Source organism: Entelurus aequoreus, linkage group LG25 (genome assembly GCF_033978785.1).
Source record: "Entelurus aequoreus isolate RoL-2023_Sb linkage group LG25, RoL_Eaeq_v1.1, whole genome shotgun sequence".
In the NCBI taxonomy this organism is placed as follows: domain Eukaryota; kingdom Metazoa; phylum Chordata; class Actinopteri; order Syngnathiformes; family Syngnathidae; genus Entelurus; species Entelurus aequoreus.
Window position 1 is genome coordinate 31,694,205 of NC_084755.1, and position 24,879 is coordinate 31,719,083.

Sequence of the window (24,879 nt, forward strand, 5' to 3'; positions counted from 1 at the left end):
CTGTAAAGTACAGATAAAATGGGGAATAATAAATAGATTACACATTAGACTTTAAATGAAATTGGAGCTATTTCAAACAAACAAGAACATTCAACAAGAAAAGGATCATGATTGTGATGTTATCAATGGGGTAAGGAAGTGACAGGAGAAAAGTGACAGGAAGCAGCACATTAGCAAAGAAATGGCTCCCCCTAGTGTAATGTTTTGGTATGGTACACAATGCAGCCGGTTACCATGCCATAGTAGTTACTGTTGACCATTAGGGGGCCTCGGCTACGCAGGTAAATGTATTCCTCCCACCAGTCACTCACCTGTAAGGTAAACAGTCAAGTTTAATCTCGAGTATATATTTTCTTACTATTATTGGCATCAAATAATCAATAAGAATATAAAAGTGTTAAATATTTTTGGTGTAAATAATGGTATTTAATGTGTTAGGCGTGACACATTTCAATGCATGGTCGGCTGCTCACTTACATAGTTAGTAGCCCATAGAGCTTTAAGTTTCAAGTAGCGCTGGAGGCGGTTTCCCAGGCTGCGCTCAAACTCGGAGGCTAACTTTGTCATCCGCTTAAAATCGGCATCAGCCAAGAGAGGGCGCACGGACTCCAAGTGCTGAAACGAACAGCATATTACCAGTTTGTCTTGAAACATACAGACAAAATGAGCATGACGTGTAAGTGTATGTAGACATACCCTGCTCAGGGTGTCCTTAATGGCAGGGACAGGCAGATGAGGTAGAGACGTTTGGTAGCTGTACAGTAGAGGCTTCCTGCTTGATAAGAGCCCCAGTAGAGTCTGAGAGAAAGAGCAAGAGATAGATTTGTAATGTGTGTCGTGAACTCACAAACTGTATACATTAACCCAGGGGTGTCCAAAGTGCGGCCCGGGGGCCATTTGCGGCCCGCAGCTAATTGTTTACCGGCCCGCCACACATTCTGCAAAAATCGCAAAATTTATAATATTGCAAAAATTAAAAAAAAACATTTTAAAAAAGTGGAATGAGGTGAAATCTAACAAGAAAAAGTTGTAATGTTGACACAAAGCTGCCATGCAGGCTGTTTATTTTTCTTTTTTTTTGCCATTGCTAAAAAAAAAAAAAGAAAGACTAAAAATCTATGTTATAATGAAATATTACTTAAAAAATATCACTTTAAAATGTTTTATGTGGAAAAAATATTGCATATATTGTGTGGTTGCCATAAAAAAACATCAAAGTTTTATTTGACAAAAGAGCATAATACAAACAAAATAATAGTTCAAACGTAAAATCGTAAAATCGACAGATATATCTGAAGTTGATCTCGTAATTTAAGTGTTAAAAGTAAAAAAAACAAACTAATAAAAATGTATCACTTTATGAGTGGGGGACCTTTTGGATCCCAAATATATTTAGTAGGATTTTATTTAACATTTCACTGTGATTACTCAAAAATATTACAGAATTAAAATCAATGGTGTCCTGCATTATTGATCTTTTAGAGCTCTAATTACTAAATACTGCATATTTCAGTTTTACTATAAAAAACAAAGTTGTCTTTGACAGAAAAGGCATAAAACCTTTTTTTTTTTAACTTTATATCAACCTGAAGTTGATATAGAGATTTACTGTAAGCGTTAAATAAAAAATTATAATAATTTCACTTATTTTTTACATTTTAATGACTGAAACCCTTTATGGTCACCGGGAGCCCTAAAGGTTAAAAAAAATAATCCATATATTTTGTTAAGGTTTGAAAATTAAAAATATCAAAATGGCCCCCGCATGCTTAAATTTTTCCGTGTACGGCCCTCAGTGGAAAAAGTTTGGACACCCCTGCATTAACCCAAGGGCGGCCCAACTTTTTACCCACAAGGCAGCATAGAGAAAAATGGAACAGAATGCTGTGACGAAGGGGACCCCTTACGAATGTGTTCATTTCTTCCAATTACACGTTTTATCACTTGTTTGGCCTGGTGAAGATGTACATAATCATTGAAGAGCTTATACTGCTCTATTATGCAAAACCATCTTTTCTAAATATGCTCCATTTTGGACTGATAATAGGTCATAGTTAAACGCGAAACAGCAAAAAATTTGTTTTTGCTTAACCTATTTTGAAAAAACAAACAAAAAAAAACAACCTGGTGAAAATTTGAAGTGCAATGTGGCGAGGGACAACTTTAGCTTATAATGGGACAACACTGACAAAATTACACTTTGATACACTGTAAAGTAGTACACTGCAAAAACTGAAATCTAAGTAAGATTAAATATCTCAAATAAGGGTGATATTTGCTTATTTTCTGTCTGATAAGATAATTCTTCTCACTAAGCAGATTTTTTAGGTTAGAGAGTTTTACTTGTTTTAAGGGTTTGGGTCCTAAATCATCTCAGTAAGATACTACAGCTTGTTGCTGAGATTTTGTAACCGATATTGAGTAAAACATGCTTGAAACTAGAATATCAACTGTTGCAAAGCCGTGTCATCAACAGTCACAAGTACAAAACTACTTTTTTAAAGTAATAATTTCGTATTTCAAGCATGAAACAAAAAAAAATCATGACTTTGACACAAATGTGTCTCATAATTAAAACGGATGACGGCCAAATGGACGTTGCTGTTTTATTTAAATGAAACAATAGAAAATACGTACTCATATAGTAGTACAGTTGGCACAGTACAGTAAACTGACTATTTAATAGGGATGTCCGATAATGGCTTTTTGCCGATATCCGATATTCCGATATTGTCCAACTCTTTAATTACCGATACCGATATCAACCGATACCGATATCAACCGATATATACAGTCGTGGAATTAACACATTATTATGTCTAATTTGGACAACCAGGTATGGTGAAGATAAGGTACTTTTAAAAAAAAATTATAAAATAAAATAAGATAAATAAATTAAAAACACTTTCTTGAATAAAAAAGAAAGTAAAACAATATAAAAACAGTTACATAGAAACTAGTAATTAATGAAAATGAGTAACATTAACTGTTAAAGGTTAGTACTATTAGTGGACCAGCAGCACACACAATCATGTGTGCTTACGGACTGTATCCCTGCAGACTGTATTGATATATATTGATATATAATGTAGGAACCAGAATATTAATAACAGAAAGAAACAACCCTTTTGTGTGAATGAGGAGGGAGGTTTTTTGGGTTGGTGCATTAATTGTAAGTGTATCTTGTGTTTTTTATGTTGATTTAATTAAAAAACAAAAAACAAAAACAAAAAAAAACGATACCGATAATAAAAAAAACGATACCGATAATTTCCGATATTACATTTTAACGCATTTATCGGCCGATAATATCGGCATCCCTACTATTTAAACATTTAACATTTCTAACAATTTTGAACAGAAATAGTTCATGCACATTCAGATAAATTCTTCAAAATTACAATTAAAATATTTTGGGCCGGGGGCCGGGCTGTATATATGCGCACTAATTGACTGAAAGAGCACGTACTTGGCGCGATGATGTCATGTTATCGATGGAAAAATGCATTTTTAGACCATATGATTTGCCTGAGCAGCTAGGTCGGAGATCCCGAGAGTAACAAGCAGTTGCCTTGTTGCCTTTCCATTAAGAACAATAAATTAGTTTTTAGTATAAATTTGCTTATACATATTGAGCAAAAAGGTCTCTTTTTTTTTTTTTTTACCAAGAAAAGTGCACTTGTTATTAGTGAGAATATTCTTATTTTAAGGTATTTTTGGGTTCATTGAAGTTAGCTAATTTTACTTGTTTTGGAAAGTCTTGACAAGCCAAATTTTCTTGTTCTATTGGCAGATAATTTTGCTTAGTTCAAATAAAATACCCCTCATTTTTGTATATTTTTTTTCTTGTTTTTAAACACTGACTTTTTGCAGTGTAGCTTGTATAACTGTGTAAATTTAACAACTAATAACAAAAATACAAACAAAAATGTCCAAATTGGGCCTTATTTGCCATTTTCCCTCGTTACACTGTAACAAAGTGTCACTTCTTCAATGTTCCATCCATTTTCTACCGCTCGTCCCTCTCGGGGTCACGGGGCCCGGAGCCTATCTCAGCTGCATTCGGGCGGAAGGTACACCCTGGACAAGTCGTCACCTCATCGCAGGGCCACCACACATAGACAACACTCACATTCACACACCAGGGCCAATTTAGTGTTGCCAATCAACCTATCCCCAGGTGCATGTCTTTGGAGGTGGGAAGTAGCCGGAGTATCCGGAGGGAACCCACGCAGTCACAGGGAGAACATGCAAACTCCACACAGAAAGACCGGGGATCGAACCCAGGACCTTCGTACAGTGAGGTACATGCACTAACCCCTGTTCCACTGTGCTGCCCTTCTTCAATGTTGTATCATTAAAATATATGAAATGAAATTAGTTTATTTCGGTCATATAATCAACCATTTTGTGTGATCAATTTAACAGCACAGATTATACATATAAACAATCATACAAAAACACACACAAATAGAAAAAGAATGAACGAAAAAGGAATAGGCTGAAGCCAATGCTTATATTTGCCTTTCCTATACATTCACTGAAAATTAGATTGCCTGGAACATCAATGTTGAAAGAAATCAATGGGATGAAAGTAATCGTTGCTATATTTGATAATTTTCCAATTATTTCACCTTTCAAGGCTTTCTTAAACCTTAACAAAGAACTACATGTCTTCAGCTCATCACTGAGCTTGTGCCACCATTTAACTCCTAAAACTGAAACGTTTTTGCATTTTATATTCGTTCTTACTTTACCTATTTCAAAAATCAATATCCCCCGTAAATTAAAGTTTTCTCCTCTTAATTTAAATAACCTAAGAATACAAGCCGGAAGGCTGTTGTTCTTTACTCGAAACACAATTTCAATTGTTTTTAAAAACACAATATCTGAAAATGTTAACACATTAGAACTATTGAATAAGGGACTGGTATGTTCATAGTAGCCCGCTTTGTGTGTTATTCTAATGACCCTTTTTTGAAGTTTAATTATTGGGTCTGTGTTTGTTTTATAGACATTTCCCCAAACTTCAACACAATATGTTAGAAATGGAAAAATAAAAGAATAATATAACATATAGGGATGATGTTCGAAACCGGCTCTCCCGGTTGTTCAATAAGAAAAGAACCGATTCCATGGACTCAAATCCCTTTTTGAGAACCGGTTCCCGTTATCGAGGCCACTATAGTAAAGAAAAACAGTTGGTTCTTTATTTGAATCCCTGCGAACGAATCCCTTCCCACAGGAAATGCCCTGTGGGATGGCAATGTTATGCCCATTTGATTGTAGACTCTTACTGACACCTTGTGGCGATATGAAAATACTACGCGTCATTAGTTTGGGCACTTCCGGGTTGGCGACGTCAGTTCAGTTCATGAGACAATTGAGAAGTAGACAAGTTGTGTTAGCTCTTACAAGTCTTGGAAAAGATAAGTCTGTAAGTAAACTGTTTCACTTGTTTATGTAACTCAATATTAAGGTGGAAAGTGGTTAAATTTGATACTAAGATGTTTATTGAAAAACGATTTTTGTGCACTGTTTCAATGGATGTTTTGAGGACTTAAAATGGCTGCCAGTCATGTATTTCCAACATCGAAATAGTTTCAACACTCAGAAGTATTTGTTTGATGATAGTACTGTATATTTGTGTGAAGCTAATATTTACATATTGTGTATTAAATTTAAGTATGTTAATTGAATCACATAGCTTATATATTTGTCATTGTGTGTATTTCAGTTTAAAAAAAAAAAAATAGTCCAGTGCAAGACAAAAGTAAAGATAGGAAAAGACAAAGCAAGATCAACAACAATAAAGAGCCTAAATGGATTAATCTGCTTTGGAACTTTATTAGACGTCCTGGATTGTTTGTTAGCTGTCTACCTGTGTGTGTAGTTAGTATGTTCCAATAGCAGCAGAAGTGCACTTTTTGGAGAGCTGCATTATTTTCAGTTTTGTGCCCAAGGGACTGATTTTATTTAACACTATATTATTATTTATACACCTATAGTGATCACAGAGACAGGTTGTTTTTGTGTTACTGTATATATTTGTTTTTCTGAAAAATCCCACTTAATATACTTTGGGTAACAACAGTCAATGTTTATTTATTTTATTTTTTAGGGGGGTAACAGACATCATTTATTTATTTATTTTATTTCATTTTTTCTTATAAAATAAAAGTGAGCTTTTGTTAAACCAAATGTGTTTTTTTTCATATACAACAACCTATCTGGATTCGATAAGAGAATCGATAAGGAATCGGTTCGATAAGAGGATTCGATAATGGGCTCGAACTCGATAATTTCTTATCAAACATCATCCCTAATAACATATGCAGACATTTCTTACTCAGCATGTGTTTTACTTTATAAAGAACAGCAATGGATTTGGATATTTTTCCCTTTATATATTCAATCTGCGGTTTCCAACATAATTTATGATCAATTATTATTCCCAATAATTTAGTTTCATATACTCTATCAATTTCCAATTGATTTAATTTTAATTTTGCTTCACAATTTGTCCTTGCACCACTAAACACCATACATTTAGTTTTCTTATCATTTAATGATAACTTATTAATATCATTAAGGGACAGCGGAGTTCATACTCCAACAGGCTCCTTCAACTTCCTTCCCGCACTGTGCGATTCAAGAACTCCTTTATTCCACACTCCATCCAGCTGTATAATCACTCGCCATACAGCAATAGATGACATCTGCCTAATTATTACCTGACACCTGACATGTTAGCTACTTCTCTTTGTTTATAATGTCTATTTTCTATTTCCTGCTGGACCTACTCTCTATTTTATGCTGCTGCGGTCATATAGACTGTATATACTGTAATATTGTACATGGTCATTGGTTTATATTGTATATTTGTTATAGACATAATATAATATATCTGTATATAAATTACTCTGTACACATATTATGTATATATTCGTATATATGTTAGATTTTTTTATAGCTATATTAGTCTATTTATACCTGCATTGTCCTTTCCATAATTGTAACTGAGCTACTGTGTTGAACAATTTCCCTTGTGGATCATTAAAGTTTGTCTAAGTCTAAGTCTAAGTCTAAATCATCCCAGAAGTGTGAGGTTCCTCAAGGAAGATTTGAATTGTAACATCTCTCATTTACTACAAAACTGAAATTGTTTTGACATTTTAAAATGCTAAAAATGTAGGATCGAGATTGGAGGAAATAATCTCGAGTAAGAACGTGGTTTACCCCCCAGATTTTAGTGGTGTTGGAAGCTCGGCCGTGCTGCTCAAATATCCATTGGTGGTAGGAGAGAAGCAGCTTGAGGCAGAACCTGAGAGCCAGGATGAGGGAGAGCCACAGCAGCGTGCTAAAGACCAGCGCAGACAGCATGGTCTGACCTTGAGCGCTGAGAGACACGTGCAGGCTGGATGGAAACAAAGAAAAAAATGGGGTTGAGAATGTACATAGTATAACTGTCATTTACAGTGGTGGTCAAAAGTTTACATACACTTGTGAAGGACATAATGGCATGGCTGCCTTGAGTTTCTCTCTGTAAAGTACCAGTTCCATTGGCAGCAAAACAGGCCCAGAGCATAATACTACCACCACCATGCTTGACGGTAGGAATGATGTTCCTGGGATTAAAGGCCTCACCTTTTCTCCTCCAAACATGTTGCTGGGTATTGTGGCCAAACAGCCCAATTTGTGTTTCATCTGACCACAGAACTTTCCTCCAGAAAGTCTTATCTTTGTCCATGTGATGTCAGATAAAACAAAAATGTTGCTCTTCTGGAAATGGCGAGAAAGACACGAAAAGACGCTTGGTTCCACCCCTCTTTTTTTGGAGAGGATTATGAGTCATTCTTCATCTAAACGGGAATATATCAACAACCCTTCAGTCGGCCTCCCAGTCACAGCAGACATTGTACAGTAAGTTACATCTTATTATGTTTGTTGGCTCTCATGAAGGCTGCGGTGAGTGGTAATCAGTGATGTTGTCGAAGGAAAAAAACAGACGTTGTGCTAACGTTGTGATGCATTTGTGAAATTAATATGCCGCCACAAGCTTAAAATTAGCAAAATACGCATATATTACACGCTATTATGAAATTGCCTGTCACTACATGACATATATACTTACAGCGTGTATATAAAACCTTGATAGAGATGTTTGGATGTTTTTAAACACTTTATATGCAGAATAGAGCGACTCCCAAAGGGTCTATTGTAAGCAGACTTCAGTTTGCATTTATTTACGAGAAAAACAAACAAACGTGTTCTTGTCTTACATAAGGATTGTGAATTATAGGCAAAATTCCCCCAAAAAGTGCAGTTCCCTTCTAATGCTTCAGCGTCACATGCAGGATTCTCACAGGAATGAGGCAAAAACCAACCCGGTGCCACTGTACTGTCTCCTGGTCAAAGCCATGCCGAGGGAACTGTTACTGACAGTGTCCTTTCTGAAGAAGTGTAGGCTTTAGAGTCTAAAGTTTAGACAAATTAACCCTTATATCAATAATAATAATAATAGATTTTATTTGTAAAAAGCACTTTACATTGAGTAAACAACCTCAAAGTGCTACAGTGTATTAAACTAATAATAAAATAAAATAAAAAGATAATACAAAATAAAAATAAATAAAAACTAGAACAGCCAAATAGCTAAAACTAGTATGCATACATCTAAAAAAAAAGGCTTTTTTAAAAAGAAGAGTTTTTAAGCCTTTTTTAAAAGCATTCACAGTCTGTGGTGCCCTCAGGTGGTCAGGGAGAGCGTTCCACAGACGGGGAGTGGCGCAGCAGAAAGCATTCTTTATTAGGTAAAGTGCTTAAAATATAAAACAATAATTAACACACAAATTTGATCACCATGTGAGGCACTCTGGCACAATGACATCAGAACATTGATAAATGAGCTTCCTTTTATCATATTAAGTAGGTCTATATAATGCAACATTGCAATTACCTGGGGAGCATATATCCAGAAAAACACTTAGGCATCAAGTTGTTAAAAGCTTGCTGTTAAATTTTTTTAATTTATACATGTCCACATTACATCATAATAAAAATAAATGTCATTGTTTAATAGGTTGTAGTGTAAAATAGTTAACAGGTTGTATTTGGACATGTGACTTTTGAACGGAAGTGAACCAGGTGGTGGAGCAAACAGAGTGCAAACTATCAGAGTACGCAAGGGGCCTGGATCTTACCATTAAAAGCAAATGCGAGCAAAAATTGCAAACGAGTAGTTCGACAAACAGACATGTGGAACAATCTGGTGCTCCAGACATCATTCTACACCACAAAACAGATGAAAACTTAAAAAAACATGGAGGTCTACAACTTATTTGTGTGGCTGGGTCAAGGAAATTGGTATCAAGATTTTCCCGGATAAATCCTGCATCGTTTTTGCTCGGGTAAGGTTGCATTTCCTGATTTAACTTTGCGTCTACAGCCATGTTTGTTGCTTTGTTTTGTTGTATGCGCCGTTTATGTGTATGTATGCGTGGTTTCTCCCCCGTCTTTATCAAAATATAACTACGGATGTCAACACTGTGTATGTGCTGAAAGATTCATTTACGATTGCTGCGTTTGGTAAAAGCTTAACTCTTTTAGGTTTTGCTCATATTTTCTTTCTTTTATTTAGAATCGCAAAAATATGTTTAAGAAATACAAATAACATCAAGATAATACTTCAATGGAAAGTACTAATCGTTAAAAGTATATTAAACATTTAACGAAATGATCACTGCAAACTAGGGGTGAAACGGTACACAAAAATTTTGGTTCGGTACCGTACCTTGGTTTAGAGGTCACGGTTCGGTTCATTTTCGGTACAGTAAGAAAACAACAAAAACATTTAAATTTTGTGGTTATTTATTTATCAAATTTGTAAACAATGGCACAACATACATATACACACAGGGTCCATTCCCAGGGTTAATGTGGTCAACATATATAAAATAAAAACTAAATAAGATAAGGCTCAGAATGGTTTCTTAACAAAACCTTTCTACATATAAAGTGCTTTTTTTGATTGATTGATTGAGACTTTTATTAGTAGATTGCACAGTACAGTACATATTCCGTACAATTGACCACTAAATGGTAACACCCGAATAAGTTTTTCAACTTGTTTAAGTCGAGGTCCACGTTAATCAACATTAAACTGCCTCAAGTTGTTGCTCAGATTAAATAAAATGACACAACTTTTCTTCTACATATAAAAAGTGCAACATTAAACAGTTTCAAGTCAACTCAGCCTCAGATTAACTTTTCTTCCCCCCCAGCCTGGCTAACTTGGCAGTAAGAGGCTTATGGTTCTTCCACCATAGAAGTGGGTCAAAATCTAGTTTCTAATGCAATATGGTCTTAAATCTGCTGCTATAAAAACATTTGTTATTGCTTTAGCCCTGCCTGACTCACCGAGGAGAGGCTGCTTGAATGCGGTGGTGACGCTTCAAATGGGTTAGCATGTTTGACGTGTTGTCAGAAGCAGCTGCTGAACAATGTGGACAAACCGCCGTCCTCCATTGTTGTATCGCGCAGCCAAAGTGTTCCCAAACGGGAGATCTTAACGAGGCAGGAGGGTCTTCCATCTCTGGCTTTTACATGTTGTAGTAGCCCGGTCGCTGCTAGCATGCCGTGTGTTGTGCCTCGGTGTGCATTGTATACACAACGTGCGGTACGCTACTTAATATGTCCGTGTGGAAACTCGTTCGGTACACCCCCGAACCGAACCGAAACCCTCGTACCGAAATGGTTCAATACAAATACACGTACCGTTACGCCCCTACTGCAAACTTGTGCGTTCTTTTTCGTTTTCTTTCATGAAATCTTTCACTCTTTCACCCTTCTTGATTCCCTCTCGAGGAGCTCTGAAGAAATGTTTATCCTTTTTCGCGATTTGAACGGTTCAAACAGCCAAAAACATCGCCAGCATATGTCACTTTTCTTCGAAAAAGGCAAAATGTCGCCCCGAAGGCTAAGACAACAGACGCTCGCTGGCTCACCACTTTAAGCCTGGCACTGTTAATGAGCCGGGCGTGACATCAAGCGTATGCAACCTATTAGATGAAAAAAAACATTAACGTTGGGTTATTTTGTCTTAAGACTAGGGACAGGTTCCTTCAGGTTACGTCTGACCAAAAGACAGTAAGCGTTTAAAGCAATGGTTCTTAACCTGGGTTCGATTGAACCCTAGGGGTTCGGTAAGTCGGCCTCAGGGGTTCGGCAGAGCCTCCGCCGCAGCGGTCAAGACACACCAGACTCATGAATTGATTAACGTGGACCCCAACTTAATTAAACAAGTTGAAAAACGTATTCGGGTGTTACCATTTAGTGGCCAATTGTACAGAATATGTACTGTACTGTGCAATCAATCAATCAATCGTGTAAATAAAAACTTCTCCCTATTGGCGCATCTGTACTGTAAAGTTAACATTTGAATGACAATAAAAAAGAAGTCTAAGTCTTAGTATTATTGATACCCCCAAACAATGTTCCCTCTAATTTTCCATCTGATTTGCAAGTGTGTAATTTGTTGTGAGTTCATGAATTGTGTTGGTTTTGTTCTTTGAACAAGGTGATGTTCATGCACGGTTCATTTTGTGCGCTAGTAAAAAAATCCTATAACTTTGTCTTGAATTTGAAAAAAACATAAAAATACATTTTATTTTTCACTAAAGAAGGGTTCGGTGAATGTGCATATGAAACTGGTGGAGTTCGGTACCTCCAACAAGGTTAAGAACCACTGGTTTAAAGTCACCAATCAGATAGGAGGGGAGTGTATTCAATGAACCCCCCACCCAAGTCTTAAAAGGGGAAGAACACTGTGCACGTAGAGAATGAGAAAAACACATTGTGAGCGCAAACAGAGTCCGCTTGCAGCGAAAAGACGCCAGGTGTGCACACAGAGAGATTAGTTTTATGTGCCCTGATTTTGGCACTGTTTTTCCGCCAAAGCATAACTCATTCTCTAATGCAGTGGTTCCCAAACTTTTGACACATATTATTATTGGGTTTAACTTCTTCAGCTTCATCCTACATAGCTCACAACGTGCCTGGTCACGTGCAGGACGTGGCAGACACCAAGAACTAGTAAGATAGCTACAGCTCCAGATTGCCGTGACAAACATTCATTGACTACGTCTATACTGCAGGCCAAAGTGGCCAAAATTGGATTTTTTTTCAGCTAACTGTTTACATTGCAAGTAATGATCTTTATCAGACTCCAGTGTAACACACAGACCCCAGTGTGACTTCCACGTCACTTGCATGTGCAGTTCGATAACGTGAAGTTGACCGGAATTCGTAAATCGGGGGTGCCCATTACGTTGATCGCGAGCTACCGGTCGATGGCGGAGGGTGTGTCAATCGATCGCCTGCGAGACATTTAAAAATAGACCTAAAAAGTAGCGATCATCAATCTTCACCTAGACGTCACTTTCGTCACTTGATTGCAGAGGTGGGTAGAGTAGTCAGAAATTGTACTCAAGTAAGAGTACTGTTACTTTAGAGATTTATTACTCAAGTAAAAGTAAGGAGTAGTCCCCCAAATATTTACTTGATTAAAAGTAAAAAGGATGTTGTGAAAAAAGTACTCAAGTACTGAGTAACTGATGAGTAACCTGTTCGTTTAATGATGACGGCAACAAATAATGCACAAAAACATAAAAATAGCAATGAGCAAATTCAGAGCCAGGAATATCTCTTAAGCAACTAAAACAATAATATATATAAAAAAATAATACATTAACATAAAAAAAATTAAGGCAAATTGAGCCACAATAACTTAACAGCACCATAGGCTCAGTAGGCAGAGATTACAAAGGAAAATAACAAGTTAGCCTTTACGCAAACTGATAGGTGTGGGCTGCACCTGAGAACACACTGTGCACTTCTGACTGGTGTTTCTATGCATGCGTGTGTGTGTGTGTGTGTGTGTTTGTCTGTCTGTCTATGAGGCTGCAGTGCGTTAATAAATGTCCCCACACGATGTACATTTGACAGTGATTCATAGCAGGGAAGCTAACATCAGCCTACGGTGACAGTCAAAATATCTACTAACGTTACTTACCGCAATGTGCTTCCTCAAATTTGACGTTGAGTTCATGTACGCTTAAGCTTGTTGTATTTTGCCAGTGAAACTTTATGTGCAGTTAATCAAATGACCGCCTGGCTCTGTTTGATTGGTGAAACGGAGTTAAACGTCACCAGTGACTGTATTTGATTGGTGAAACGCAGGCATGCGATAGATCCTACTTTGAAGGTCTGTCTGACAAACCAAAACAAACAAAGCGTGCATTAACAGATTGATAAAAATCAGTAGCGAGTAGCGAGCTGAATGTAGATAAATGGAGCGGAGTAAAAGTAGCGTTTCTTCTCTATAAATATACTCAAGTAAAAGTAAAAGTATGATGCATTAAAACTACTCTTAGAAGTACAATTTATCTCAAAAGTTACTCAAGTAGATGTAACGGAGCGCGTTACTACCCACCTCTTCTTGATTGACATTCACGGCACCCGAGGGTCTTGTGAGATGACGCTGGCTGCTGCCAGATCATTATTAAGAAAAAATTACCGACAGGAAGGCGAGAAACACTTTTTATTTAAACAGACTTTTGCGCCGTATCTGCCGTCAAAACTCTAAAGACCGACTGCACGGTTCCTACCTTCACAATGAAAGCGCTGCTTCATCCTGCCTGCGCTAACAAAATAAGAGTCTCAGAAAGCCGGCGTGCAATGTATTTCTGGAAAGTATATAAAAAAGGAGTATGAAAGCTGGACAAATAGGATGCCAAAAAACAACCACTTTCATGTGGTATTGGACAAAAAGGAGGACTTTTTCTTCTCCTCCATTTGAAAATGTGGACGTTATCATCACTACTGTCTGATTCCAATCAATGCAAGTCATCAGAATCAGGTAATACACCAACTTATATTCTTGTCTTCATGAAATAAATGAATCTATATGTGTTAAACATGCTTGTATTTTCATTAAACACCTTTAACTTGTTAACAAAAATGTCTCTTTCATAAATAAACAAATAACTATATATATGAATGAGGTACACTATATTGCCAAAAGTATTTGGCCAACCATCCAAATGAAGAGAATCAGGTGTCCTAATCACTTTGCCCGGCCACAGGTATATACTGTAAATACAAGCACTTAGGCACGGAGACTGTTTCTACAAACATTTGTGAAAGAATGGGCCGCTCTCAGTGATTTCCAGCATGGAACTGTCATAGGATGCCACCTGTGCAACAAGTCCAGTCGTGAAATTTACTCGTTCCTAAATATTCCAAAGTCAACTGTCGGCTTTATTATAAGAAAAGGGAAGAGTTTGGGAACAACAGCAAGTCAGCCACCAAGTGGTAGGCCACGTAAACTGACAGAGAGGGGTCAGCGGATGCTGACCTTCCAATTAGCCCACGTACAGTACGCAGAGAGCGTCATGGAATGGGTTTCCGTGGCTGAGCAGCTGCATCTAAGCCATACATGACCAAGTCCAATGCAAAGCGTGGGATGCAGTGGTGTAAAGCACGTCGCCACTGGACTCTAGAGCAGTGGAGACGCCTTCTCTGGAGTGATCAATCACGCTTTTCCATCTGGCAATCTGATGGACCAGTCTGGGTTTGGAGGTTGCCAGGAGAACGCTACATTTCGGACTGCATTGTGCCGAGTGTGAAATTTGGTGGAGGAGGAATTATGGTGCGGGGTTGTTTTTCAGGAGTTGGGCTTGGCCCCTTAGTTCCAGTGAAAGGAACGTTGAATGCTCCAGGATACACATGTAAGCAAACACGCCACAGCTTCAATTCCAGTCCTTCAACAAATTGCTTTTACTTCAGAATCAAAATATATCTTCAAATATTACATATAGCTTATTATTTGCGCACTATTGACTCGTTATACACCGGAAATTCAGTCGTCAAAAGAAGAGTTTGCTCACAAACACCGGATGTTGTGATGAAGTATACACTTCCGCTAGCGGGCTCTTACTTTCCCTGCGCACACGCATGATGTAGCTTGCCCAAAGCTGACGAAAATGTCACAAACGGGTCGCATTCAGGTCGCATTGCGTTAAGTCACATTTGAAAAGATCAGATTCCAAATCGGATTTGCACTACCTCCTAATGTGGCCTGAATCTGATGCAAAAAGATCAGATTTGAAGCACTTTGGGGAGTTTAAACTGGCAAAAAAATCAGATCTGCATACTTGCCAACCCTCCCGATTTTTCCGGGAGACTCCCAAATTTCATTTCCCGGGGCAATCATTCTCCCGAATTTCTCCGGATTTTCACCCGGACAACAATATTGAGGGCGTGCCGTGATGGCACTGCCTTTAGCATCCTCTACAACCTGTCGTCGCGTCCGCTTTTTTTCCCATACAAACAGCGTGCAGGCCCATTCACATGTTGTATGAGGCTCCTACAGACACACATAAGTGACTGGAAGACATACTTGATCAACAGCCATACAGGTCACACTGAGGGTGGCCGTATAAACAACTTTAACACTGTTACAAATATGCGCCACACTGTGAACCCACACCAAACAAGAATGACAAACACATTTCGGGAGAACATCCGCACCGTAACACAACATAAACACAACAGAACAAATACCCAGAATCCCTTGCAGCCCTAACTCTTCCGGGCTACAATATACACCCCCGCTACCACCAAACCCGGCCCCCCCAACACCTCAACCCCCCATCTCCCGAATTCGGAGGTCTCAAGGTTGGCAAGTATGCCGATCTGTGTTACTTAAGGAGAAAAAAATCCCATTTGGTGTGCAGTGTAAACGGAGCCATTGTCACTTTTGTTTTGCTGGAAGTCCTCTCCCAATTATCAGTGCATTGACTTTGTCTGTTTGGATTTTTTTTCTTCGTCGTCGTTCTCCCCCAAACTGCCCGCACACCCCTGTCAGTCAGTACGTGTCCATGCACTAAATTAGTCCGATTTCTCAAATGGTTTGGCTCTTAATATGCCTCCAATAACCCATGGAAACACCTTAATCCAATCGTGTTTGGGTTTTGAAAAGTCAGACTAACACAAGTGGATTACGCAATTGGAAACCAGGGGCCGTACTTATCAAGCTTCTAAGAGTGCCATTTTACACTTAAGTCCTGAGAATTTGCGAAATTTAGTCCTACTCTCAAACTTAAGAATAAAAGCTTTTTATCAACGTTCTTAAGTCTAAGAATCACTCCTACTCTCCACGATATTTAAGAGACCTTCAGAGGTGTCTTAAGTGGTTAGGAGTTGCCAGCAGGGGATGGCACTGAGGCGAGAGAGACGTGCGCGAACATTCAGGGAGCGGAACGATGTCCTGGATTTGTTTGATGACGACCAGCTGATCAAACGGTATCGTTTAGACAGAGCGTGTATTATTTTTGTCACAGATTTGATACTTTTCGATTCCATGTTGATTTCTGCATGTGTCTGCAGTGGGCTAGTATATATAGAGCCACCCACACCAGTTTCAAATTAGTTGCCTAATTAATGAATTGGAAAGAAAATGTTATGACAATAGCGTATGTGTGTGGCCGTCAGGTGAGTGACGTCAGTGAGTGTGTGGGCGAGAGAAGAGAAGAGAGGGAGCGGTAGCGTGAGTGCCGGCGGGGACTAGTTTGTTTTGTATTATTTTGTAGTTTATTGTCAAAATATACACTCCCATTGTCCAATTAAATATTTCCAAGATATTTCTTTATTCTTAGACAACGGATTCCCTTCCGTGATTGGTCATTTCTATGGACACAGAAATGACGTCACCTAAAATTCCATTTACGGCACATAGTAATGTCGTAATTCAGCTCTGAGTGTGACACTTAAGATTCAGTCCTACACTTCGCTGAAAGTGTGAGTAAGACGCTTGATAACTAACTTTTAAGTGCAGCTTTCAGCGAATAATTTATTTACTCTTAAGTCAACTCTTAGCAGACTTCTTAGGAGTAATTCTAAGAAGCTTGATAAGTACGGCCCCAGATCTCTCAACCGCCGGAGGGGACCTTTCAACCAAGTCAAGTCAAGTCAACTTTATTTATATAGCACGTTTACGACAACTTTTAAATTGAACCAAAGTGCTTTACAGGTTAAAAAAAGCATAGAGCAAAAAACTAAACAAAACAAAACCAGTCTCAACGTGCGGGAAACAACCCGGAAGCAGATACCATTCAATAAAAACGTAGCAACAATTGTAAAAAAGAGGAGACTGTTTATTTACTTCACAAATAAAAAAAAACAGATCATTTTGAGGTGCATCGATGGTGGAAAAAAACAAACTGATTCATTTAAGAAGGTAGTTAAGGAAATGTAAAATGCCAGCTTAATTTGGACTCCCGAACAAAATACGAATGAGATGAAAGATAATGAAGCAGGCATAAAGCGTACACAAACTTCTTCACGCTACATTTGTGCAAGTCAACTGATTCACTTTCCGCACAACGGGCAAGATAGTCCAGAACAATAGCAACCATCCTCTGGATATCAGCCAGGGCACAAACGGTCTTAACCTTCTGATTTAAAACTCCTTCCATCAATCCACAGACCCTTTTCAATGAACTTGGAGACATTCAAAAGTTTTGTATCCATGATTTTTGTCCGAAAATTCCTTCGAAAATACTCTTCCGATACATTCTTGGTAATATCGTCATGTTCGTAGCGCAAGCCAAGATCATTTCTTGATGCTGTCTGCTATTTAACATCAGCATAGCCATTAGAGACGTAACATTTGTAATATGTGCCAATATTACATCCAACATAACGTGAAATCTGCCTCCCGGGAGCCTTTTGGCCATGGGGACCAGCTGCTGGGTCTCTGCCACACCAGAGTCCGTTTGGAGAGACTGGAGGAGATGCGGAAGAAGAGACAGGGCTGCGGAGCTGGCGCTGAGCGCCGGGACGGACAAGCTTCACAGTGTCTTGGCTGAATGAGCAGGTATCGGACAGAGTCCTTAGACGCATCCTCGCTCATCCATGCGAACTGGACACTGGCCGAGAGTTGGTGGGCGGCCGAGGTTGGAGTCGGCTCTCTTTGTTGCTTTGTTGGGTCTGCTCCGGTCTCTGGCCATGCTCCCCATACCCCAGCAGAAGTATGTTTTTTTTGTTGTTGTTTTACTTTTGTAGCTGTATGTAGAAATGGCTGGTTGAATCAGCTCTGCTCTTTAATGTCCTTTGATGTTTCCCTCTTACACACATGTTTATGTGTGCTATGGCTATGAGGGTTTTTTCCCCCTTGGCCTCAGTCTGGACCACCTCTCCAGGCTTAGACTGAATTTTTTTTTCTCAAAACACCACGTCACTGACTTTACCTCGGGGAAAATAATAAAACAGCTGTTTATTCATTTTGGGAGTGAACAGAGTTGTCAGAACGCTGGTTTGTAATCTATTAATAAAGTTTGACTGACCTATCTGACTGTTTTGTTGACATTCCCTTTAGCGCAGCTCCATCTAATGGATGCATAGGTGCGCCTTATAATCCGGTGCGCCTTGTATATGAACAAAGTTTTGAAATATGCCATTCGTTGAAGGTGCGCCTTATATATGAACAAAGTTTTGAAATATGCCATTCATTGAAGGTGCGCCTTATAATCCGGTGCGCCTTGTAGTATGGAAAATACGGTATTTCTGATTTTGAAACAAGTTGTAAGGATCCGCAAATACTAGTGGGACGTCATAGGTCAATCGGAAAAGTCATTCGGTTACCTGCGCTAAAATGAAACAAGCGCCCCCCAGTGTACTGGAGGCCCATGGCGTATGACCAATAGTCGCATGGACACTTGGACTTCACACGCAGGTGTGAATATACAAAAAACTAACTATCTGAGAAATGAGACTAATTTAGTGCATGGAAACGTAGTGATTGTGTGGAACCGCTGCTCTATTGGATGCTGTCAAAATGGAATGTGAAAATTGTAAGTGTCATGCAAACAGTGAGTCAGTACTACTGTGGCAGTCAATTACAGACTGTTTGGGAAGTAGGCCATAGTTCATTTGTAGGCAGCGCACCCACATTGTTTACTTGTGACGCATCAGTCAAACATCCAGAGAACTTTAATGTTTGTAGATTAGCCTCTTTGGTTTGTCACACTTGCAAGACGTGACAACATGAAAAAACGTGTCACACTGACCCAAAAAAACAAGCAGATAACTGGGTCAAGTTAAACCAATGAGGACCGCTTCATGTTATGGTTAGTTTTGGATTTCAAACTTGGACAAAAAATTGCCTTGTGATTAAATAAAAACTTTACGGTGTCAACAATAAAAAATGACACAGGAATGTTTGTTCTTGAGCTGTGTGTGTACTAACTGTACCTGAGGGGAAGGTGTTGCTGTATTTTGGCAATGAGCCCCATGCTGGGATCAGAGCGCATATACATTGTGGCCAGGATGGCGATGGCGACGAAGAGCCAGGATGAAAGGCTGGCTGGATACACTCCCTTGATCATCCGGTTCTGCAAGCAGACAGAAAAAAACACAAGCGAGGTGTATTCCTATTTGTAGTTTAATGCTAGAACCACATTCCTAAATGCAACCCACCAATCCCGACAGTAGAGAGTAGAGGTGGGGGAAATAATCGATTTTTAGATGCAACGCAATTTGGACATGGACATTAATTTAATAAATGTGATGGGAATTATTTTTAACTGTTTCTTATTACAAATGTACGGAGCCCCTAAGGGACATGGGGGGGGGAAAAATGTGTATAATTTAAAAAACATTTTTTTTTTTTTAGAAATGTATCTCGTGCGCACAAGATACGTCTAAAAAAAAAAAATTGTTTTAAATTATATATATATATATATATTATTTTTTTAATAACTTTATAAAAAGTTTATCGTGCGCACGAGATACATGTCTAAAAAAAAAAAAAAAAATGATAAAAAAAATAATTTCCCCCATGACCCTTTAGGGCAGGGGTGTCAAATACAGAATGGGCCAAAATTTAAAACTGAACAAAGCCGCGGGCCAAGGTTGAACAAATTAACCTTTTAATAGGGACCCAAACAAGTTTTGCATTGAATATTGACCAAGCAAGGCTTACATAACTTTATAGTGACATGCAAAATCGAGTTTCAAATATTAATAATAATAATTAAAAAATATCAATGTCATATCAAATACAATTTAAATAAAAATTGAATGCCTCTTTTCTATTTGCAGTCTTCTGAAGTAAATATCAACATTAACTTTTTCCACAGGCTAATAAATTTGAAAATAAAATAACAATGAATAAACCAACCATTCAGGACTTTAAACTGCTCAGTTTGCAACACACTGATCTAATCTGATGTGCCCAAGCCAGATACCTGGCATCTTTTCTTGGATGCTAGTTCATTAATGTCGGGGCTCAGGCTTTGAGCTGAGGCAACCTTCATTATCGAACGAAGGTGTTCATCAGTCTTTATATCTCATAGTCCACCCGGACCACAGTCTTGGGGGCGTGCCTTAAAGGCACTGCCTTTAACGTCCTCTACGAGCTGTCGTCACGTCCGCTTTTCATCCATTCTAACAATGTGCCGGCCCAGTCACAAGATATGTGCGGCTTCTGTACGCACACACACATGAATGCAACGTACACTTGATCAACAGCGATACACGTTACACTGAGGGTAGCCGTATAAACAACTTTAACACTGTTAGAAATATACGCCACACTGTGAATCCACACCAAACAAGAATGACAAACACATTTCGGGAGAACGTCCGCACCGTAACACAACACAAACACAACAGAACAAATACCCAGAACCCTTTGCTGTACTAACTCTTCCAGGACGCTACAAAATACACCCCTGCTACCACCAAACTCCCCCCCCCCACCCACACACGCGCACACACAGACACCTTGTAGCGTCCCGGAAGAGTTAGTGCTGCAAAGGATTCTGGGTATTTGTTCTGTTGTGTTTATGTTGTGTTATGGTGCGGATGTTCTCCCGAAATGTGTTTGTCATTCTTGTTTGGTGTGGATTCACATTGTGGCGTATATTTCTAACAGTGTTAAAGTTGTTTATACGGCCACCCTCAGTGTAACCTGTATCACTGTTGATCAAGTATGTGTTGCATTCACTTATGTGACGGGGGCAGCACTCGGACTGGATGAAAAGCGGACGTGACGATTTTCGGGAGGAGCGCTGAAATTTGGGAGTCTCCCGGGAGGGTTGGTAAGTATGAGAATTAGCGGTGAATGCGGTGGTATCGCGGCACGGCCGCTGTATATAATCGGCGGGCCAGCTCTAGTGTTAATTTGATATCGCCTCAAGGGCCAAGTGAAATTACAGGCGGGCCAAATTTGGCCCGCGAGCCAGAGTTTGACACCCACGCTTTAGGGGCTCCGTTGCACTGTTTAAAAGTTGCAAGTGAAAAACGCTTACTTAGTGAAACAAAAAAATTTAAAACTGCACCAATATACATAAATTAAAGATGCATCAATAATCAAATTTTATTCGAATCGTAGCTCCTGAATTGGAATCGAATCGTGAGGAGCTCAAAGATTCCCACCTCGAGTAGAGAGTCAATCATTTTCATTTCCAATGAAACGGTCAGGTTTTAATAAAAACCTCATGTTCAATACAGGGGCCTTAATTTGCAGTGGTGAAGAACAGCATTGCGTCATACTGCTGTTTCTAATATTTTCCACCACTCTAATGGCAAAATAAGGTCACCTAAGTATTAGAAAAGGATGCATCAGTTTGATGAAGTGCAGTTTTACACCACAGCGAACCTCTTTGACAGTTTCCACAGAAACTAGGCATCCATTTTTATTAAACTCAATTTAATTTGCTGTGATACTAGTGAACGTTGACCATGTTACTTGCACGGACAGACCACCGGGACAATAATGAGTTGTGTAGTAGCTTGGAAAACTCTTGTCCACATGCCTACACAACCAGTGGTAAAAATAGTTGTGTTGCCTGTCAGTACATGCATGACAAGGAAATACTCAGATGTCACACACACACACACACACACACACACACACACACACACACACACACACACACACACACACACACACACACACACACACACACACACACACACACACACACACACACACACACACACACACACACACACACCCTCCATTAATGGGTCTTCACTTGGACCTGAGAGGCTCTTCTTCATTCCACCTCCTCATGAACAAAATTATATTAAAACAATCTCTCCACCAAACGCATAAAAATCCCGGGACTATGAATACCGTATTTTTCGGATTATAAATCGCAGTTTTTTTCATAGTTTGGCCGGGGGTGCGATTTATACTCTGGAGTGATTTATGTGTGAAATTATTAACACATTACCGTAAAATATCAAGTAATATTATTTAGCTCATTCACGTAAGAGACTAGGCGTATATCAGCAATTGTCACACACACACACACACGTCAACCAATAAAAATTTGGCAGGGGCGGGTCATGGCAGAAGTGCATTGTGAAAAAAAAGATGCTACCTGCTACTACTTCCGTACCTATGAAAATTGATTATTTCAACATTGGCGGTAACTTATAAAAACTGAGTTTAGCGATTAGGAGTGACAGATTGTATGGTAAACGTATAGCATGTTCTATATGTTATAGTTATTTGAATGACTCTTACCATAATATGTTACGTTAACATACCAGGCACGTTCTCAGTTGGTTATTTATGCCTCATATAACGTACACTTATTCAGCCTGTTGTTCACTATTCTTTATTTATTTTAAATTGCCTTTCAAATGTCTATTCTTGGTGTTGGGTTTTATCAAATAAATGTCCCCAAAAAATGCGACTTATACTCCAGTGCGACTTATATGTTTTTTTCCTTCTTTATTATGCATTTTCGGCTGGTGCGACTTATACTCCGGAGCGACTTACACTCCGAAAAATACGGTAGTAAGTACAGTGTGAGTGATTGTTACATTCCCAGATGGCTCTGGGTCTAGGGATCATAGGAGAACGCAACATAAAAGTGTATACGTGGAACGTAACAGTGATTTAAGTGTTCATTTCGCAATAATTTAGGCATAATTTCCAATTCACATCGTCGTCGTAGGAGCGGAAATTGTACATAGACAGAGGACCGCATGTAATTATAAGCAGGCTTGCTGTTGCTCACCTTTAAGCGGCTGACACGCTTTTTCCATGATCGCACTCCTGACAGGTAGATCTGGTTGAGGGCCTGATAGGAAAGACGCAGGTCGATGCCTTCCGGTGTTATCGTGAACTGGAACGCCACAGCCTGATGAGCCTCTGCCATTGCTATTATGGACACACAAAAAACAAAATAGAGATTGTAACTCATTTAACTTTAAGTTTTACCAGTGTCATTATAACAGCTTAGTCTGTTCAAATAGTTAAGCAAAATGTGAAAAGTGAAAAAGTTCTCATTGGATGAATGGATCTTCAAACAGAAATTAAGTGCATCATCACACCATTTCCTAGATACAGAACAGAGTACCGTATTTTTCGGACTATAAGTCGCAGTTTTTTTCATAGTTTGGCCGGGCTCCAGTGCAACTTATATATGTTTTATTCCTTCTTTATTATGCATTTTCGGCAGGTGTGACTTATACTCCGGTGCGACTTATACTCCGAAAAATACGGTACCTTATACAGTGGTGCAATATTTATGTACTGTTACGATATTTAGTGCTAAGTGTTTTAGTAAAGTTGGAACTAAATGTTTTGATTTCTCAAGACATTCACAGTAAGTCAAGCTTTACAGCTTTAAAGTGGTGTGTGGGAGACAAACAACAAAACACACAAACACATGCACAGGCACACAGTAGCTGACTGTATTACACTTGCACCTCCACAGTTACATTTCATACATTTTTTTTTTACAATAGAACACAAATATTTACTTCTAAACCACCAAGTCAAAATAAAGACAAAAGGAAGCATGCATTTAGAGGTATTAAGTCCACACATGGCAACTACTGCTCAGTACCCTTCGTCTTTTTACTTGAAAATTGCAGCCAGAAATAGGTTTGTTTGGATGTAAAAATTGGATAGGATCCCAGTGCAGCTGGGATAGCCTGCAGCACCCCTGCAATCCCGAAAGGGAAAAGTGGTAGAAAATGGATAGATGGATGGATGGATTACGTTGTAGCAGTGCAGGTTTTTACATACAGTAACAGAAGTAAAACGTAATGATAAACAAAAAGTACCGTATTTTTCTGAGTATAAGTCGCTCCGGAGTATAAGTCGCACCGGCCGAAAATGCATAATAAAGAAGGAAAAAAACATATATAAGTCACACTGGAGTATAAGTCGCATTTTTTGGGGAAATGTATTTGATAAAACCCAACACCAAGAATAGACATTTGAAAGGCAATTTAAAATAAATAAAGAATAGTGAACAACAGGCTGAATAAGTGTACGTTATATGAGGCATAAATAACCAACTGAGAACGTGCCTGGTATGTTAACGTAACATATTATGGTAAGAGTCATTCAAATAACTATAACATATAGAACATGCTATACGTTTACCAAACAATCTGTCACTCCTAATCGCTAAATCCCATGAAATCTTATACGTCTAGACTCTTACGTGAATGAGCTGAATAATATTATTTGATATTTTACAGTAATGTGTTAATAATTTCACACATAAGTCGCTCCTGAGTATAAGTCGCACCCCCGGCCAAACTATGAAAAAAACTGCGACTTATAGTCCGAAAAATACGGAAGTAATAATTACTAGGGGTGTCAAAAAATATTTTCTAATTGTGATTTTTACTTGTAACGCTTATTAACTGATTTAAAAAAAAAAAATCAAAAATCGATTTAATTTTTTTTTTTTTTTATCTGTCCTGTCCAGCGACTCAGGCAAATCATATTTTTGATGTAGATGCCCATATCTGTTGTACAGATTTACTTGTGGGATACTT

General features: G+C 38.6%; 1 protein-coding gene across 1 annotated transcript in view; it reads right to left on the bottom strand.

Moving 5' to 3' along the window:
- cpt1a2b (carnitine palmitoyltransferase 1A2b) overlaps window positions 1–24,879 on the bottom strand; it is a 110,588-nt gene that overhangs the window by 59,919 nt on the left and 25,790 nt on the right. The window contains exons 4-9 of the mRNA XM_062036642.1: window positions 23,100–23,242; window positions 19,315–19,454; window positions 7,240–7,417; window positions 697–798; window positions 478–615; window positions 234–311 (exon numbers count right to left, since the gene is read on the bottom strand). Of these exons, the coding sequence (XP_061892626.1) occupies window positions 234–311; window positions 478–615; window positions 697–798; window positions 7,240–7,417; window positions 19,315–19,454; window positions 23,100–23,242 (779 nt within the window). The remainder of the gene's footprint in view (window positions 1–233; window positions 312–477; window positions 616–696; window positions 799–7,239; window positions 7,418–19,314; window positions 19,455–23,099; window positions 23,243–24,879) is intronic.